Genomic DNA, 21,000 nt, shown 5'->3' on the forward strand with positions numbered 1-21,000 from the left:
AGGAAAGGAATCAAGGATAAAATCAGGGAGGGTGGGAGTGCCTGCCAAAGCGGCAGCAGAGACTAAGACAGAACCACAGAAGAAAAATGTTCAGATTCCCAGCAAGACAGAGAGCCCTGCCTTTATCGAAACAGAAAAGAAATCCAGCGAAGAACTTCCTGACCTCTTTGCAGCCTTCAAGTTATTCACAGTTGCCTGGAGACCTCCCACATACAAAGAGGAGTTGGCCAAGTACTTCCATTTAAGAGAAACACTTGGCAATCAATGCACTCTTAGAATTGAAAGGAGAAACTTACAAAAGGATAAAGTACTTACATCAGAGTAAAATGGGAATTCTAATCTCAACAGAGTAGTGTGCAATCATTAACTAGGAGATAATGCAAGCAGAGGAATATTCAGGCAAATACCTAAAGGCCAGATGGTCTCCAAATCTGGGCTTCTGCTGTATGCCAGCAACCATTCACTTCAGTCAGCTCATGCAAGCAGAGCGCCAAGCCCCAGAAAGACTGACTTCTTCTCAGGAAGCCCCATCTCCTGCAGTTCCTGTGTCAACCACAATCCACTTTGATCAACTAGTGATCTCTCAATTTTTTTTTTCATTTTATAAAGGTGATAAAGACCAGAGTGGAAACAGCCTCAGGGTGCCTCAGAAAATTACCATTACCCAGTTCACCAGCTGTCTTTCAGGAGATCCTTCCCCTAATTTGGCAATTTTGGCAAACAATATTAAAGGTCCCTATTCAGCGGGCCCTCTGGGTACCACAAACTCCTACGGGTTCTGGGATCATCCAGGCTCAAGTCTACCTTAATGTTCCTGCTCCTCAGCTGCCCACATCAAAGGCAAGCTTGCATCTGCTTCATCCCCTCAGGAGAGTGCCTGTCTCTCACACCAGGAGTCTCCAGGAAGAATCTCATCTGGACCCACAACAACCCACAAAAACAGAGCTCAATGCAGACTCCAGTTCAAGTCTACACAGAGAAAACAGGGAGAAGATCAGCTAAAGTTCCTGAAAGGAAAAAAAAAAAAAGCAATCTACTTTCCCATTCTATCCCCAATGCCAACACTATCAGAAGATTTCAACTCAAGAGCATACAGAGTACACACAAATACATGAGTGCACACACCATCATTTTTATATGAGAACTGTAACTTTATAAGGTCCAGGGTAGAGTCGTTATAATTGACACTCCAGCTTACAGAAAGAGAAAAGGTTTAAGAAAAAATCAGGAACATTGTTTTCTTTATTTTTTTTAATTTTTAAATTTTATTTTCATAAGGTTGTTCACACTAATTGATTAGATTCAATATTTCAACACTAATCCCACCACCATTACACCTTCCCACCACCATCATTTGGATTTCCCACCACCATTCAAGCCTGCCTGCTATAGACAGATGCTAGATAATTTGTCCTCTATTGTTTACTATGAGTACCATGAGAGGCTGCGCGGCCACGCACCAGGAACAGTGTTTTCAAAACTTGTATGAATAAGAAAAACTGTTAGAAAAATATAGAAGAGATGAAAATAGCTAGCAACACAAAATCTGGTTTTATTCTTCTAAGATATGGCAATGATTTTACAAGTATTAGTTTCCAACTTTTATCTTCTCATCTTAACCCATAAAGAAAAAAAAATTCCTACCCTACGAGTAGGGTGTTTGCCTTGCACGCGGCCAACCCGGGTTCGATTCCTCCGTCCCTCTTGGAGAGCCTGGCAAGCTATGGAGAGTATCCTGCCCGCACAGAAGAGCCTGGCAAGATACCCATGGCATATTTGATGTGCCAAAAACAGTAACAAGAAGTCTCACAATGGAGACGTTACTGGTGCCCGCTTGAGCAAATCAATGAGCAATGGGATGACAGTGACAGTGACAAGGAAAAAACAAAACAAAACAAAAAGCCTTTAACAATGGGTGAGACTTGGTTCTCTATTGGTAAGTTGATAGTACGTGACAAATAAACATGCATTTCCAAAGTCAAGATAATAGATAAAAGATAAGTGAACTATTTAGTGTCTTGGAATACTATTCAGTCTGTGCTTACTGCTAGGAAAGAAATCTCCTTGAGCTCCTAGCTTTAGGAAAATGTTTTCATATCCTACAAAAGCCTGAGATTATTTAAACATCCACTGCATTATATATTAATTGGATTTTTTTAAAGGAAAATCCTTATCAGATGGAAACCTCCATAACCTTATCTACATCTCTAGATCTGAAGTTCATGGTAAAAAGGTCCTAATACAACACTGCACATAAAAGTAAGTTGAAAACTCCTATGTAGCTTTGCAACTGTGACATAGCCTTTTCAAGATATGTTGGAACCATCATGCTGAGTCTGACCTTTTCATGAATTTCAAAGAGAAACCAGTTCTTTTTAGTGCCTTCAAAAGTTCAAAGACCTGCTGCCTACGGACAGCAAATCTCCCCTTGTCCCAGCTTAAAAGCTCTTCAGTCCGATCTGGTTCACAAGAATACAGGGGATCAACAATGGACTAGCTCAAGACCAGTTACTGTTATTAGTCACTGAACTATTTTAAATGGAAATTGTTTGTTCCCCAGCCTGACTGGCGACTAGCTCCAGTTGAGGGACTTATCAGTCTTCTGCTAGATTCAAAGCTGTAAGTGAAATAAGAAGGTAGCTGGTCTGGAAAACTTGACCTTGTACAACCCCAAACACCCAAACAACCAGGACAAACACTATTTCCTGACCTCTGCCAAGCCAGGATAGGGGGATTCAGGGTAAGGCAGCCTGTCACGGCCATCAGGGAAAAATAGAACCAATCTTTCAAATCTGTCTCAGACTGGTCCAAGATACATTCGCTGCCTCCTGGCCCTGGGACACTCTCAAACTGTCCAGTAACTACTGATTTATTAGCAGCTTCTAACCTCCCTCCTGCTGTGTCACTCCTTGAAATGCTCTTCACTGACCCTGGAAGGCCTTAGGATGTTGTCTGACCTATTCTTCCTGGCTATATTTAAGTACAACAATTCTCCCAAGTTTTCTATTGGAGGAGCCTGAAGCGATAGTACAGGGAGTAGGGCATGTGCCTTGCACACAGCCAATCTGGGTTCATCCCCTACATAACATATGGTCCCTCGAGCCCACCAGAAGTGAGACCCCTGAGTACAGAGCCAGGAGTAAGCTCTGAGCACCACTGATTGTGATCCCCAATTTTATTTTAAAGTCCTATATTGGACTTCTTTTCTATCATCTTCACATACTCTCCCTCCATGAACTTCATCAACTCCCAGGCCAAAATGATCCTTTATCACAGATGGATCTCCAAATTTCTACCTGTAAGCTGTACCAGTGGTCACAGCACTTGCGATCATAGAGCTTTTACAAAGTGTTCTTTTAAATCCAAATGCACATAGGCAGTGAGCACTGAATGGGGAGTGAGGGGGAAATGCCTCTGATACACACTTCTATTTGTATAGAAAAGGAAATACACAGTTCTTGTCTTTAAAAAGAATTTTTTTGCTTTTTGCGTCACACCCGGCTATGCACAGGGGTCACTTCTGGCTCTGCACTCAGGAATTACTACTGGTGGTGCTCGGGCGACCATATGGGATGCCTGAAATCAAACCCAAGGCAAACGCCCTATCCGCTGTGCTATCACTCCAGCCCCCTTTAAAAAGATTTTTTTTTTTTTTTTGCTTTTTGGGTCCCATCCAGCAATGCTCAGGGGTCATTCCTGGCTCTGCACTCAGGAATTACCCCTGGCCATGCTCAGGGGACCATATGGGATGCTGGGAATCGAACCTGGGTCGGCCGCATGCAAGGCAAACGCCCTGCCCTCTGTGCTATCACTCCAGCCCCTAAAAAGATTTTTAAGTGATCTCATAAGCCAGAAAGTTTTTCAATGACCAATAAGAGATTCTCAGAATCTCCAATTTGGCAGACCCAAAATAAGTTACGTTTTCTCTTTTCCCTCCCTTACAGAATACCCAATCCACTCATTTCTTTTCATTTCCTGAATTCATAAAAGTAGGATTTCTTTTTTGTATTTTCCTCTTCCTTCTTCAACTCTATGCATTCTTAGACTCTGTCAACACCCTTTTTCCTTCTCTGCTTCAAGAGCACCTCATTCTAGTTTCCACCGCTTCTTGTACAGCTCCCTCACTTTCAAATAAACCCCACACTGCAATGCTAGCTTTATCTTTCCAAAATAAACATGCAGTCTTAGCTCACCCATCCAAATTTCCTCACTGCATAAAGAAATCAAAATACTTATATAGGCAGCCCAGACTCAAACCTACCCCTAGACTCAGGGGAATACACGGAGCCAGCACTCCTTCAATCTGCCTTCCTTTTCCCTGTCCCCAAGTGAGGCTTCCTCTGTCCCTACTTCCACCCTCCAGGTCTTATCCACAAAGCCCTTCCCAAACCTCTTCTGAACCCCACAAAGCATGCTTCCTTTTCCTCCCTCCCACCTCTTCCACTCTCTCCCTCTTTTCTCCCCTTCACCTACTCAAATTCACTTACTGAGTCAGTCCTGGTTATCTCCACAAAGGAGATGACCTTTGTGGAAAGAGATGGGAGCAGAGGAGAATACTGTGAGAAACACTATGCAAAGCACATGTAAATAGAACAGAGAAGCAGCCTTAACCTGGCTCTACCAAAAAGGCCACCTCTAGACTATAAACAGCCTGATGATAAAAACTAGGTTCCATTCCTCTTTTATACCTATCTATTCCTAGTAATGAGTTCAGTGTACAGCAACATCTCTTTAAAAGGCTGCTGTCGCATGAAAACCAGTATTTTTTTAAAACTTTTTAAATTTTATTGAATCACCATGAGATAGTTGCAAGCTTTCATGTTTGGGTTACAATTTCACAATGATCAAACACCCATCCCTCCACCACTGCACATTCCCCACCACCAATATCCCAGGTATACCCCCCTTTCCCACCCTTCCCCTGCCTCCATGGCAGACAATATTCCCCATACTCTCTACTTTTGGGCATTATGGCTTGCAACACAGACACTGAGAGGACATCATGTTTGGTCCATTATCTACTTTCGGCATGCATCTCCCATCCCAACCGTTTCCTCCAGCCATCATTTTCTTAGTGATCCCTTCTCTATTCCATCTGCCTTCTCTCTCCGCTCATGAAGCAGTCTTCCAGCTATTGGGAATGGGGGGTAGCATCACATGAGGCTGACACCCAAGGACAGTAGAAAACCAGTATTTGAGTTAGAATCTGTCTGCTCAAAAATCGTCATCTTCCAAAAGGTCAGGGACACCCTCACTGCAAGTGGAAATCCCAATACACAAATGAATTAACAATGCACTAACAACCCATCCTGCTAACTTGCCCTGCAAATCCTTTTCATTCTCTCATCCTCATTATATGGCCATTTTGTCAAGAGATCAAAAGGTGTGCTCCAGAATGGGGGAATTATACATGGTCAGTACAATATACCTCATGTTAGTCCAGCCCCATACAAGCACTTTTAAAGAGTCAATGTCGGTCTTAAGGAACCCTAGCTCTTATACCAATTTAAGTAACTGTTGAGGCACTGGAGAGATAGTACAATGAGTAGGGTGATTGCTTTGCCATGGCTAGATTCTCTGTATCCATATGGTACACACACACACACACACACACATCCGAGGAGTGATTCCTGAGCACAGAGCCAGAAGTAATCCCTGAGCACTTTCGAATGCCCTCCCTCCCCGCCAATGGAGATATATATATATATATATATATATATATATATATATGTATATCCATTGAACTACCAACATAACCACAGAATAATGGATTATGTAAGGAGAGAAGGAAAATATGAGTATAAAGACTAATTTAATCCTCTAGTTCTTTTTCCCATAAGATCTGTTTGGTGGTTTAAAAGGAGGAATAGTAACACTAATGCTGCCCTTACAGGGATCATGTCTGCTATGGAGTACATGGGCTAGTTTCAAACAAGGTTTGAGAAAATAAAAGTTAATTCAACAAAATTCAGAAATTGATTAAATTAAGTTTGAATGAAGTTGAATGAAGTATAATTTGACAGATTTGTAAGATAATTAATCTCAGAAGAAAAAAACGGACTTCAGAGGCTGGAGCGACACCATAGTGGGTAGGGCATTTGCCTTGCACGCGGCCGACCCGGGTTTGATTCCCAGCATCCCATATGGTCCCCCGACCACCACCAGGAGTGATTCCTTAGTGCATGGGCCAGGAGTAACCTCTGTGCATTGCTGGGTGTGGCCCAAAAAGCAAAAAAAAAAAAACTAGACTTCATTAAACAATATTAAGAATGAAAGGCACGCACTTAATACCTATATTGCAAACAACAACACCCAAAAGGAGACAGAGAGAAAAAGGGAATGCTCTGCCACAGAGGCGGGGTGGGGCGGAGAGTGCCTAATCTGACTTCCCCCTTACCTTCTTTTACAGTATAGTGTGCAAATTAACCTGAAAGAAAAAAGCCCAAGAAGGAATTCAAGTAAAAAAGAGCTTTCCAAACTCCCTATGGAGAACTTCAAAGTAACAATGATAAGGATGTTCACTAAACTGAGGGAACCAAAGAAGAGAGATCCAACAAGGAAAGAGGAGAAAGTACCAGAAAATTTCTATCAACAAGGAATTATCAAGCTGAAGAATATAGTGAGTGAACTGAAAAATAGAATGGATATGTACCATTTGTATCACTTGTCATCCCGTTGTTCTTTGATTTGCTCGAGCGGGCGCAAATAACTTCTCCATTCGTCCCTGTCACGTGCTAGTGTAGCCCAATGGTGTCTGCTTACTCCAGGAACACGAAGAACCTCAATCTGTTCATTCAGGGTTTTGACGAAGAAGTTTGACCATCTCATAGGTGGGCAGCCACATGGTCTTTTGACGTCCCATAAAATCTAGTCGGTCACAGCTCTAGTCCAGCAGTTGTCTCTAAAATGCATTACGTGTCCGCCCATTTGATTTTTTGATGCCTTGGCAAATGAGACAGGGTCCCTGATTCTTGATCATTGACAGACGTCAGAATTCTGGGTTCCTTCTCTCACTTGAGTGGAATGTGATACTCCAAGCATTGCTCTTTTGATTTCTCTTTGGGATACCAGAATAGCATTCTTGGCCTGTTTTTGTAGGGCCCAGGCCCAGGTCTCTGAGGCATATGTTAGTGCAGGAAGAACGATGGAGTCAAAAAGATGTGCCCAGAGCCGGAGGTTCTTCATCCTCTTAACCACTTCTTCGATGCTCTTGAAGGCATTCCATGCTGCTCTCTTCCTCCTGCCCAGTTCTGGCACCAAGTTATTCCTCACGTTGAGTTCTCAGCCCAGGTACACATAGCTGCTGCATTCGGATATATTCATTCCATTGAGAGCAAATGGAGCATCAGGGACTAGTTTGTTTTTCATGAACATTGTCTTGGTGAGATTCAGCTGCAGTCTGACCTTTCCACACTCGCGGTAGAAGTCAGCCAGCATTTGTGCCACTTGGCTGTTTGGTTTTATGAGAACAATGTCAACAGCGAAGCGAAGGTGATGTAGTTGTCATCCATCTATCTTCACTCCCATTCCTTCCCATTCCAGTCGTCGCATGACGTTCTCAAGGGTAGCACTGAAGAGTTTCGGTGAAATGGTATCACCCTGCCACACCCCTCTCTTTACATCAATGATCACTTCCTTGTAGAATGGTGAGATCCTGGTAGTAAATCCGTAATACAGCTCTCAGAGGATCTTGATGTACTGAGTTTGAACACCCTGTTTGGCTAGGGCTTCGTTGACCGCTTCAGTCTCAACGGAATCGAAGGCCTTCTTTAAATCAATGAACGTTAGACAGAGCAGCATCTTGAACTCTCACGAAACTTCAATGAGTTTGGTCACTATGTGGATATGGTCTATCGTGCTGAATCCCCTTCGGAACCCGGCTTGCTCGCATGGTTGTCCTTCATCTAATGTTTTGCCTATTCTATTCAGGATGACTCGAGTGAACAACTTGTAGACGATGGACAACAGGCAGATTGGGCGATAATTACCAATGTCATGGATGTCTCCCTTCTTGTACAACAGAATGGTCCTGCTGGTTTTCCATTGGGACGGAACCTTGCATTCAGACAGGTAGTGTGTGAAGAGCCAAGCTAGTGTATTGACGATACTGGCGGTGGATTCTTCAGGTGTTCAGGTCTGACATTGTCTGGACCCGGTGCTGAGGAAATTGTCTACCATAGAGACAGGGGAAGGGGTAGGATGGGGCGGGGAGGGATACAGGGGATATTGGTGGTGGAAATGTACACTGGTGTAGGGATGGGTGTTCAATCATTGTATGACTGAAACACAAGCATGAAAGCTTTGTAACTGAATCTCAGAGTTACTCAATAAAATGAATAAATAAAGTGAAACTAAAATAAATAAATGAATAAATCCATACCGCTAACAACTATTTGCCCCAATGGTCTTCTAACTCATACCTCATACCCTTATTAACATGTTTTAGGGTATAAGTTTTGTAGGGGGCCCACTGAGAGCTGTGCAGGGAGATAATGGGGAACTGACCACTGAACTCCAAGGTTCCTACAGCAAAGAAATACATTAAGTTAATGTTTCTATTTCCTAACCCTGGTAGAATATTTTAACCCACATATGAATTATACATCTTGTTCGTTTGCATTCTGTTGACAAAATGCTTCAAGTCAGAGGATGTTTGGGAATGAGCAGTTTAATAAATTTCTAACCTCACTATCAATAAATGGTTTAAAAGTGATGCTATGAGGGGCTTGAAAAGTTTTCTTTTCACAGAAAACTTTCAATGGATAGCTGAAAAATCAGGCAACTTGCACCACAAAGGTGAAACTGCTGAAGCTTGCATTTAGGCTTTTATTAAAAGTGAGTGGTAGAGAGATAACACTGAGGGTAAGATACTTGCTTTCCAAACAGCATCTCATATGGTCCCCTAAGCACCACCAGAAGTGATTTCTGTGTGCAGAGCTAAAAGTAGCTATGATTTCTGTGTGCAGAGCCCTGAGTATCACAAGGTGTGACCCAAAACCAAAAAACTAATAAATAAATTTTAAAAAATAAAAATCAAACCTCCGTTACATTGCAGAAATCCCCCAATTACATTAGACTAAATAAAACCAAGAGTCAGGTTGAATTAGAGAAAAAAAGGGAAAGTTTAGAAAGGAGGGAAAAAGCAAACTGGGGATGAGGGAGGTCAGACCAATAGTACAAGCAACAGACACTTGCTCTGCATGCTGTCAACCTGGGTTCTATCCATATGGTTCCCCAAGGACCAAGGAGTAATCCCTAAGTACAAGCCCAGCAGTAAGTCCTGAGCACAGGCAGTTGTGGCCCCCAAAAACAAAAAAAAAAATAAATGAAAAATATCTGCTGCATTTAGAATGAATCAGACTATATGCATTATAGACTTTACATTATAAGACACTAAGCATTCTAGGAGTAAAATAAAAGCTATAGAATATCAAGGGTTGAGAGAATTACTGCTGTTCTTTCGGTTATGCGAAATTGGTCAGATTTCATGGGGGGGAGCATGTGGGTTAGGAAAAGAAGTTTATTAAATACCCAAGAAAAGACTTGTAGTACAGAAGTAGAGGACGGGGTAAAAGGAAAACAACTTATGTTTGAGACAAAGTAGAGGTTTTGTCTGTTGCTGTACCACCCTATGGCAGCGTGAGTGTGCAGAACAGATGCTTAGCCAGTATTTGTTGCTGTGATAAACATCATATAATTACATGATAAAATATTGAATTGGAGGGATAAAATGGTACCTAACATATTTGGGAAAATAAGTAGATACTAAATAAAATTCAATTAAATTGGTCACTAGAAAGTTAAAGTTCTCCCAGAATAAAGCTTAAGGCAAAGTGATAAACAATATTTGCTGTGACCCTGTCTATCTCAAAACACCTAGGTAAGAAATAGAAAGTTGCTGGCAAAGTAAGTGACTGCTTGTAGACATTTCAGGACTTGTCAAGGTGACTTCACCAAGTAACCTGGGAATGAAGTACTGTGAGCTTCTCTCCCCAGGGATGCAGTTAGAATGGTCAGGCTTCAAGAGAGTTGGCCTCATTACAATTAGCTCCCAATAGTGACCTGCTAGAAGTGCATGATTTTCACAGTGTCTCTGTGTGTGTGTCGCCACACCTGCAGGTGAGAGGGATAGAGGAGGAAAGTGGCAGCAAAATGAATTCAGACTGCCAATAAACGAGCAGCTGGTTTGCAGCACAACTCACAGCACCCTCACTCTTGGCCTGTGGAGACCTGCTCTGGGCCTGAGATCAGCAGAGCAATTGTCCTCTCCCGAGTGTGCTGAAGCCCATGGACAAGGTTAGTGTGTGCGCTAACTTCTCCAGTGAACACTGACACTGACAGTGTTGGCATCTCTCAGAGATAAATACCTCTTCTGGTTCCCTAAGTGACCACCTTGTTTGGATCACACCAGTATTCAGCACACAGCGACCATCTTCCGTCACAAGTATCAGCTCTATTAGCCTCCTTGCTTTGTTTCTCCTTCTCTAGACATCTAGACATCCAGGTGAATTATAAAGGATGCATGAGATCCTCTCCTCTCTCCATGTTTCTTTAAGGGAAGTTTGGCTTCCAAGTGGGAAACAGGACAAGTCTTTGCCTTGCCATATTCTTTCCATATGCAAAGTGAAAGAATTGAGAGGAGAGGAAACATCATAAGTAGTGTTTGTGTGTTCTCTAATTTATACTAGCCACTAATTCGGTATTGTTTTACTTAATCTCCATAATTTTTTTTTTGGTTTTTGTTAGTCTAGCAGTGCTCAAGACTAATCGCTGGCTCTGTACTCAAGGATCATTTCTTCTTTGTTTTTAACTGAATCACTGTGAGATGCACAGTTGCAGAGTTGTTCATGATTAAGTTTCAGTTATACAATATTTCAACACCCATCTCCTTACCAGCGCATATTTCCCATCACCAATGTGCCCAGTTTCCCTCCTGCTCCCCCAACCTCCACAGCCTGCCTCTATAGCAGACACTTCCCCCACCCCTCTTGTTCTCTTTCTCTCTCTCTCTCTCTCTCTCTCTCTCTCTCTCTCTCTCTCTCTCTCTCTCTCTCTCTCTCTCTCTCTCTCTCTCTCTCTCTCATACATTCCTTTTGGCAATGTGGCTTGCAATACTGTTACTGAAAGGGCATCATGCATATCTCTTTACTTCCTTTCAGTACTCAGTTTTTGTCCAGGGTGATCATTTCCAATTATCGTTGTCATAGTGGTCCCTTCTCTGTCCTAACTGCACTTCCCTCCTCCCATAGGGCAAGCTTCCTAACATGGACCAGTTGTCCTGGCCATTGCTTCTACTGTATTTTGGTATTATTCACATACTATGGTTATTTTTTTAATAGAGGATCATTTCTGGCAGATTTGTGACAATATAAGATGCTCATTATCAAACCCAGGTTGGCTGCATGCAAGGCAAATGCCCTACCTGCTATACTATCTCTCCAGCCCCACTTATCCTCATTTTTAAGGGAAAAAAACTGGTGAGTCAACTAGTCAACTCTACATTATCATAAATGACAGCATCAAGATTGATTTTCAATTATGCCTCACTCTAAAGTCCCTGTGCTTTACCTCATGCCTCATTGCTTCCCTATAAAGTGCTGTGATCATCTATTCTTAGTCCTGGACTCTGTTTTAGCACTTCCCCTTATTTTCTTTGGTATGCGTTCCCCTCTCCTCCTCTGTTTCTCTTTCCGCATTCTCCATCTTTCCTCTCTTAGCATTTTAGAGTCAGTCTAATTTGTTCCCATGCAAAAAATACTCAAATTTCTCAGATTGACTGAGGCCATGGGATATCAATCTCTGGACATAAATACCGGCTCTCAGTATTCAAAAGACAGTTATTATGGATATCTTGGTGCATAGTTTTCTTTGTCTTTCTCTTGGATTTCTGATTGTTTTACTCTTTATTTGAATTTCCATATTCAAGGTGACTGTGAAAGTAGAGGAACAAGTCTAAGCTTCTAATGGAATTGCAAATTCACTTCAAGGCTCATTTGAGAAAGCCTAGAGACAGTGGAAGGATATCAAATCTTATGAGACGAATGGAGGCAGAATGTGAAGTTAGAATCTTGCTATCAAATGAATTTGAGTTTGTTTTGGCGTTTTATTATAGATGGTGTCTCCCCTTTAGACAAATCAGCAAGAAGATTCTTCTTTTGGATTCACAGGGATCTGGCAGCCCAGCTGTGGCACATCTGTAAATTAAGACTTGCCAGATATCAAATCAGATAGGAAGAAACTGAAGGGACCCAGTAGCAAAGAATAAATTGAAGAAAAATGAAGCAGATCAATATTTTAGAACATGCCTACAATTTAATTCAGTGGGTTACTTCTCTGTGGCATACCGATTATTAGCAAGGTGCTATGAGAAGCAAAGATACTACTTATTCAATGGACAACTTACATAACAAAAGGAAAAAATGGAATAAATTTAAAATAGAAAACGAGAGAATAGGGAGACCTATTGAAACACTTCCAAAGTAGACTTATAGGACATTGGGATACGTAGCATAGTTCTAACAGAGTTGCTTGCAGATTTCCCTGGGAATTTACACTTAAGATCAGTTGCTCATCCCCGCAAAAAAGCATATATACCTACCTTTCAAAGAGCTGTCCAACATGGAATTACATGTTCTAGATTTTGTGTATTATATAATAGATGGCAGAAATGTATTCCCTGATATCTCATAATTTTATCACAAATTATCTAATATTCATGTAGATATTTTAGTGAAAATCATGGAGTTCTAATATTACTTCACAAATGTTTAAATCTTTTAAAATTCCACAACAGCAGAGCCTTCCAGATAACATATAAAATCAGAAAGGGAAACTGTGTTTTTCTGGCTATTCAAGAATTTGACAAGATCCTCGCCTATTTTTTTCTGAGGAGGAGGCTAGTGCAACTGACTGTTGGTTGAGAGAGGGCTGAAAGACTATGGCTCTGATCTTACAAGGTCTTTCCTCATTCCTCTCCTTTTTGCTCTTTGGAAAATTGTCACTAAGTATTCCTTTTTTCTACATTCCAGATGTCAGACACAAATTCAGCCAGACACAGTTACTTGGTTCTCTCTCTGCACCAATTGCAGCAAAGTCTTTAAAGCAACCTTGTATCTCTCTGGTTGTGGAGTCTCACTAACAAAGATTTGTGTAGGTACTACTTACCCCTTTTTTTAAGAGGGTTAGCTTAGGGCTCTAGCCCTCTTTGATTCCAAAGTTTGTCATCACAACTGTACTTTGATTTGTTTAATGGCCATTTCTTTAAGTTTTTAATATGGTTTCAAAATTGCTGGTTTTCCATTTAATAAAAAAGTGTTTATGTATCATTCTTAGCTAATACACAGACATTTATTAGATCCTTTGGAATAAACTATACATTCTCTGGCCAAAAATCTGAAGAGTGGGAGACCGGAGTGATGGTACCGTGGGTACAGGGGTAAAGTGTGCTACTACAGTGGTACTATTTGCCTTGCATGAGACCAACCCCAAGCACCGCCAGAAGTAATTCTTGAGCAGACCCAAGAGTAACTCCTGAGCATCGCTGGGTGTGGCCCCAAAACAAAACAAAAAAATACTTTAATCTAAAGAGTGGATATCTTCGCCTTCTTCCTTTTGCAGGTTACCTGTGATCTAAAATAATTTAAGGAAGAAAATTTTTAGAGATGAAAGAGAGAATACAAGGCTTATAAGTCTTTTAAGTACTGGCATTTAGCATCTAGTTCTAAGCCTTAAGAGACAAAAGAAATATCTAAGTAAGATACAATAATTTTTAAATTTTTATTTTCTATTGTATATTCTATTTGACATCAAAATTGTTTAATATTGTCCATTATGGAATTTGATAGGTTCACTCTGTCCACTCTCTGTCAAATTTGGGGACAGGATTCTCTATCTTCCTTAATAAAGAATAATGAGAAACTGTTCTTCATCACTGAGACTGTCCTTTACACTATATTAATTTCATATCCTTCAACATGACACTCTTGAGTGAGACCTTACCCAACTATATAGTTACCAAATAATTCAATTTTCTTAAAAAATGTCTTTTCATGACTGCTTTCTGACTCTTAAATTCACTTTTTATTTTTATCAAAAAGCAGTGCATTGTGTTATATAACTTTCATGTGTACGTCATTGATAACATGTGTACACACTATATTTAGTTCACTACTAAAAGCCAATTCCCACTCATTATATAAATTTCTCCTTTTTTCTAATTACTGACTATTCTTTCCCTGTCAATACCCACTAATTGTTCTTATAATGCAAGAGTTTATTTTTGTTGTTTTTAGCATATAATTTATTTCACTCATATGCCATATATGAGGAAATCTTGTGGTTTGTTTCCATCTGCTGTATTTCACTAAGCATAATACCCTCTAGGTCCGACCATGTTGTTGAAAATGACAGGATTTCATCTTTTTAATCACTGAGAGTTCCACTGCATATATACAACACATTTTCTCTAGCTATCTGTTATCCAAAGACTCTTAGTTGTTACCAGATGAGGTTTTTTGTATATTTTAGCGATTAATTCCTTATCTGATACATGATTTGCAAGTATTTTCTTCCATTCAGTAAACTACCTTTTCATTTTACTTATGATTTAATTTCCTACACAGAAGTCAATATCAAGGAACTTATTCCCTTCATTTTCTTGTAAGAGTTCTGTGATTCCAGGCTTTATTTCAAGTTCTTAATCCACTTCAAGTACATTTTTAATGTATGGTATAGATGAATGGTCCAGTTTCATTCTTTTTCATGTAGCTAAGTGGTTTTCCCGATACCAGCATTAAATACTGTACATTACCCACTGTATATTATTGCTCCTTTATCATAAAATTATTAACTGTTAACTATATAAGTATGAGTTTGCTTTTAAAGTCTCCATTGTTCCACTTCATGGGTCTGTGTCTATTTTAATGAGTGTCATAATGGTTCTATAGTTATGATCTTGTAAGATACTTTGAGTAACATATACATTTTAACAGAAGTAGTTTTGCAACATATATTAACTTCTGGTGCTAAATAATATAGGATTCTTTGTCATAAATCATATTTATAAGAATTTTTATTCTAAATAATAAGCTTGTATGTAGCTAAAAAGGAATGTTTTGTTATTTTCTTGTTGGTATTCCTTCAACTAAAAGCTAAGTGAGAATATAATTTGAAAGCAAAGATACTGGAATTCAGTAATCACTGAGAAAAAATTTAAAAGTTGAGGTTATTACATGCAGTCTTTAAAAAGGACAAAAGTAGTCACAAATGTATGTTACATTAAGATTTCATTGCTGTCAAGTGCTACAAGTATATAATTTAGTGATATTATTTAGCAAACAATTTTGCTAATGGTGTGAATATCAAATAACTAGTAAAGTATATCCAATGCTACTTTCTCCCACAGAGACCTATCATGTCAGACCACCCTCCCTGGATCAATTCCTCTTCAAACACCATGAGATTATCTTTGTTATTTGCCACTGTAATTGAGTAATGAACATTACCAGCAAAGCAACAAAATGAGGTAGGACATGATTTCTAGGGTAATGTGCATTTATTTAAACAAATGCTTGATTTGTTTAACTCCCAGTGCTATTTATCAAAGCACCAGATATAGATATTACAGAAGTCTTTCTGGAACGAAAAATAAGCATTTATATCCCTGCAAATTCTTAGTCCTTAATTCTGTTTTTTCCCCATTCTTCTATAAAGTATAGTTCCAGTCTCCACATGTCCACTAAATCCAGACTTCCAAGCAACATCTTGGATTAAACAGCCGCTCATTGGTAAAGATATAGGTAAAATTCTAGGGCTAACATCTAGAAGTACAGATTACGGAATGGTCTACTACCAAAACATTACCTTGAACCATCAGGAAATCATCTAGAGGGAATTGAGAGGTAAAATGAGTAACAGTTAATGGAATACATCTCTTCTAAAATTAAGGAAATTAGAAAAATTAGATTAAAAGTCATGGATGAGCCAAAGACCTAGTACAGTGGGTAGGGCCTTCGCCTTGCACACTGCTGATCTCTGACACCTCATATAGTCCCCAGGGTACTGCCAGGGGTAATCTCTGAACACAAAGCCAGGAGTAAGCCATGAGCAGGTGTGCCTTCTACAGGAAGGAAGGAAGGAAGGAAGGAAGGAAGGAAGGAAGGAAGGAAGGAAGGAAGGAAGGAAGGAAGGAAGGAAGGAAGGAAGGAAGGAAGGAAGGAAGGGAGGGAGGGAGGGAGGGAGGGAGGGAGGGAGGGAGGGAGGGAGTAACCAGAGGCATATAAATGGAAGATACCCATTATCTGATATCTTGATGAGAAAGGGAAAGAAAGAAGAAAAATATGAATGGAAAGGAAAAATGGGGAAGGATGGTCAGAGGCCTCCAGTATAAAAGGATGGAGAAAAGAACAATAAAACTTGTTGATAGAGGGGACTGGAACAATAGCATAGTGAGTCAGGCATCTGTCTTGAATGCAGTCAACCCAGGTTCAATCCCTGGCATCCTATATGGTCCCCCCGAGCACTTCTAGAAGTGATCTCTGAGTGGAGAGCCAGGTGTAACCTCTAAGAATGGCCGAGTGTGACCCAAAAATAAACAAACAAAAAAGACCTGTCGGTAGAGCTGAAACTTAAAAGGGCATTATAAACAATTTTAATTCACCTGAAAAAGGAATTCCACATAATATATCCTAACTCAAAAATATATTAAAAAGTCTGAGAGGTATTGAATGTTATCACAATGGCTTCCTAAAATTTAGAATAAAACTATGGAAATTTAAAATGTTCATTCTTCAAAGATAATGAAGGAACAAGATTTACTAATGGAAGAATAGGGACAGGTTCAAGCTCTCTGAAGGTCCATGCCATAGGTTGGATTTGTGTCCTGCTCATAACTTCCCTGTCCTCATATACATAGATGGATTATTTCACCTATTACTATGTAGCTCTAAATTCTAGTCCCAGAAGAAAAACTGCCTTGTTAGGAAACCATGCAGGAGTTCATACGCGGACACCTTCAACACTAAAGCCCGGGTTGTTGATATAGTAGCAGTAAGCTCAGGGAAATGGAGTCTGTGAGAGATAACATGACTAAGATATAAGCTAAGCATAATTGTTCCCATAAATATAAATGATTCCTACTCATCGGGCCACCAGTCACCACCGAGTCCCAGGTAGTGATCTTCAGGCTGAAAACTCTGTGACCTGCTCCAAGTGGGGGTAGATGCAGCCCCTCCTTTCTGGGTCAGCCCAGCAGTTCTCATATCCAACATTCTCTACTTGATAAAGCCAGTGACCCAGTTCCTGCATCATGCAGCTGCATACATGGCTGAACGACAAATTTTACAGTACTGGCAGACCAGTAAGGGTCCTACAAATTAAAAACAAAACAAAAAAAAAAGATGACTACAGGTTTGATGGGAAAACTGTACAGAAGTCCACCAAGTTCAATGAGCAAAAACAGCAGCACAGAAGCTCAACCAGCACCGACAAATTCAACAAATCCTCAGTGACTTTCGTAACATCATTGTGATATACAACAATTATCACAAGTGGACTTTTATTCATCTATTCTATAATTCTGTTTGCCATTTTGTTGTAACAAGCAAGATGAGCTAAATTTTAGTTTGGTAAGGGGGCAGACTTGGGGCTGGGTAGGGAACTGGGGATGTTGGTAGAGGAAGGTCACATTGGTGGTGGGATCAGTGTTGGAACACTGAATGCCTGAAACGACTCGATAGTGAGCAACTTCATAAACCTTTTAAAAAAAGAAATATAAATAATTCCCAAGAAAATGAAAGAACGAAGGCTAGCTGTTTTTTTTTCTTTTTGGGTCACACCAACGTTGCTCAGGGGTTACTCCTGGCTTTGCACCCAGGAATTACTCCTGGCAGTGCTTGGGGGACCATATGGGATGCCAGGGATCAAACCCAGGTAGGATGCATGCAAGGCAAACACCCTACCCGCTGTGCTATCGCTCCAGCCCCCTAGTCGTTTTAATTATACTGAAAATTTCAAATCTTTCATCATTTTAAATGATGCATTTAAAAGACAGAATAATTTTAATTCTAGAAAAATACATCTCCAAAAACCTTGCAAGTGCTTCCTAAGTATGATCTACTGTGAGATGATAGCAAGCATTCTCTGGATAATAGTACAGTAGGTAGGGCACTTGTTCTGCACGCAGCCAACCTGGGTTCGACCTCCAGCACCCCATATGGTCCCCCAAACACCACCAGAGTTATTTTTGAGCACAGAATCATAGAAGTAAATCCTGAGCACTGCAGAGTATGCCTAAAAACAAAACAAAAATAGTCAGCACTCTCACAATCTGCAATCCTCAAGTCCTTACAACTTTCCACATTTACCATGAGTTTCAGAAATCAACATCAAATTTTTCACTACTAAATAATCTGGTCAATGGAAATCTTTTCATATTGATACCTGACTATCTCTAGGCCCAGGTGAGTACCTTACATTATTTTACAACTACTTCTTTTTATATTTTTGCTTTTGAACTTTTTATTTTTTTAATGTTTTTAAAAAATTTTTTATTAGTGAATCACCATGAGGTACAGCAACAGACTTAGAAACTTTCGTGCTTGCATTTCAGTCATAAAATGATCAAGTACTCATCCCTCCACCGGTGCCCATTTTCCACCACCAGTGGTCCAAGCATCCCTCCCACCACCCCCCCAGCCGATCCCCTACACCCCACCCTACCTCTGTGGCAGGGTTCTCTCTCTCATTTTGGGTGTTGGGTTTGTAATAGAGGCATTGAGTGGCCCTTGTGTTCAATCTATAGCCTACATTCAGCAAATACATCTCCTAACATGAGCGGGGCCTCCAAAAACCCTTAACTTGGTGTTCCCTTCTCTGTCAGAGCTGTCTTTTCCCCCCAGGATGTGAGGCCAGCTTCCAAGCTATGGGGCAAATCTCCTGGTCCTTATCTCTACTATTCTTGGGTGTTAGTCTCCTATTATGTTATATTCCACAGATAAGTGCAATCTTTCTATGTCTGTCCCTCTTTTTTGACTTATTTCACTTAACATGATACTTTCCATGTTGATCCACTTACATGCAGATTTCATGACTTCATCTTTTCTAATAGCTGCATAGTATTCCATTATGTAGATGTACCAAAGTTTCTTCAACCAGTCATCTGTTCTTGGGCACTCAGGTTTTTTCCAGATTTTGGCTATCATAAACAGTGCAGCAATGAATAAACAAGTGCAGATGTCATTTCTACTATACTTTTTTGCCTTTCTGGGATATATTCCCAGAAATGGTATTGCTGGGTCAAATGGGAGCTCAATATCTAATTTTTTGAGAAGCATCCATACTGTTTTCCAAAGGGGCTGAACCAGTCGGCATTCCCACCAGCAGTGAAGGAAAGTCCCTTTCTCCCCACATCCGCGCCAACACTGTTGCTTTTGTTCTTTTGGATGTGGACCAGTCTCTGTGGTGTGAGATGATACCTCATTACAAATATTTCTTTAATGTTTTCTTTGTTCTATTTCCTCAAGCAGGACTCAGACTGTGGACCAGTGCAACGGCAGCACAGTGACAGAATTTATCCTTGTGGGCTTTGAGAAGAGCTCTCCTTCCACACGAGCATTAATCTTTGTCCTCTTCCTAGTCTTCTACAGCCTCGCCATGGCCATGAATGGTCTCATCATCTTCATCACCTGGACAGATCCTAGGCTCAACAGTCCTATGTACTTCTTTCTTGGCCACCTGTCCTTTTTGGACATCTGCTTCATTAGCACCACCATCCCACAGATGCTGATCCACCTAGTGGTCAGGAATCACATTGTTTCCTTTATGTCTTGCATGACCCAGATGTATCTAGTCTTTGGTGTGGGTGTGACTGAGTGCATCCTCTTGGCTTTTATGGCCTATGACCGCTATGTTGCTATCTGCCACCCTCTTAACTACGCCCAAATCATGAACCAGCAGGTGTGTGTGAGACTGGTGAGTACTTCCTGGTTCTTTGGACTGGTCAATGGCATCTTTCTAGAATATATATCATTCCGGAATCCCTTCTGTTCAGACAACCATATAGAAAACTTCTTTTGTGAAGCTCCCATAGTGATTGCTCTCTCCCGTGGAGACATACAGTTCACCATGAAGATGATCTTTCTCGATGCTATCGTGGTGCTTCTCAGTCCCATGGCACTCATTGTCATCTCCTATGCCCGCATCCTGGCTTCCATCCTTGGCAGAGCCTCCTCTTCAGGTGCCCGGGGGAAGACCTTCTCCACTTGTGGCTCCCATTTGACTGTGGTCATCTTTTTATACTCCTCAGCCATGTTCTCTTACATGAATCCCCGCAGTACACATGGCCCTGACAAAGACAAGCCTTTGTCCCTCCTCTACACTATAATCACCCCCATGTGTAATCCCATCATCTATAGCTTTCGAAACAAGGAAATGAAGGGAGCCATGGTGCGGGCCCTTGGGAGGACTGGCCTAACCCAGGCAGAATCTGTCTAAAACAAGATTTCTGGTAGGCAAAGGAACCGTCCACCCCCAGGTTCCAAATCCCTCAGCACTGATAGGTGAGAAAGTCATTATTGTGATGAATTTCAGTAAAAGAACATTAATGACTTTCTTTCTACTAGCATTAGACTTCTTGTAAGTTTCTTTGATGTCTACTGCTCATGTCTGACACTAGTCAAGATCGATTGATACTTCCAAACTTCTCTGTTAGATCTGGAGAACCAAGTATCATCTTATGAAGTTTATTTGGAATTATAATGGTAGTGTGCTACTCAAAAGAAAATAATTTGAGAGCATTATCAGGTCATGTATTCCAGAACATTTCTTTTCACAGTCATGCCAGTTAGCAAGAACCTTGCTTTAGAAAAGTCACAAAGGAGACAGAGGGATATGTATAAGACAGGGGGAAATATGATTTGGAGAAATTACTACGAGGTGTGTCATACCATCCATTGTGGAGACCTCAACATTCTTCAAGACAGTTCCCAAAGAAAAATAACAATT

At 40.6% G+C, this 21,000-nt stretch overlaps 1 protein-coding gene and 1 non-coding gene across 2 annotated transcripts; both read left to right on the forward strand.

Annotated features, from left to right (window-relative positions):
- The first annotated feature begins 5,157 nt into the window (after window positions 1-5,157).
- LOC101556981 (olfactory receptor 10AD1-like) lies at window positions 5,158-20,490 on the forward strand. Its single transcript, XM_055143586.1, has 3 exons — window positions 5,158-5,238; window positions 6,410-6,657; window positions 19,524-20,490. The coding sequence occupies exons 1-3, from the start codon at window positions 5,158-5,160 to the stop codon at window positions 20,488-20,490; spliced, it is 1,296 nt and encodes a 431-aa protein (XP_054999561.1).
- Window positions 5,816-5,937, forward strand: LOC129406350 (small nucleolar RNA SNORA61). Its single transcript, XR_008630956.1, has one exon. It is a non-coding gene; the product is annotated as a small nucleolar RNA SNORA61 (small nucleolar RNA).
- Window positions 20,491-21,000: the final 510 nt, after the last annotated feature.

This window comes from Sorex araneus, chromosome 6 (genome assembly GCF_027595985.1).
Source record: "Sorex araneus isolate mSorAra2 chromosome 6, mSorAra2.pri, whole genome shotgun sequence".
In the NCBI taxonomy this organism is placed as follows: Eukaryota; Metazoa; Chordata; class Mammalia; order Eulipotyphla; family Soricidae; genus Sorex; species Sorex araneus.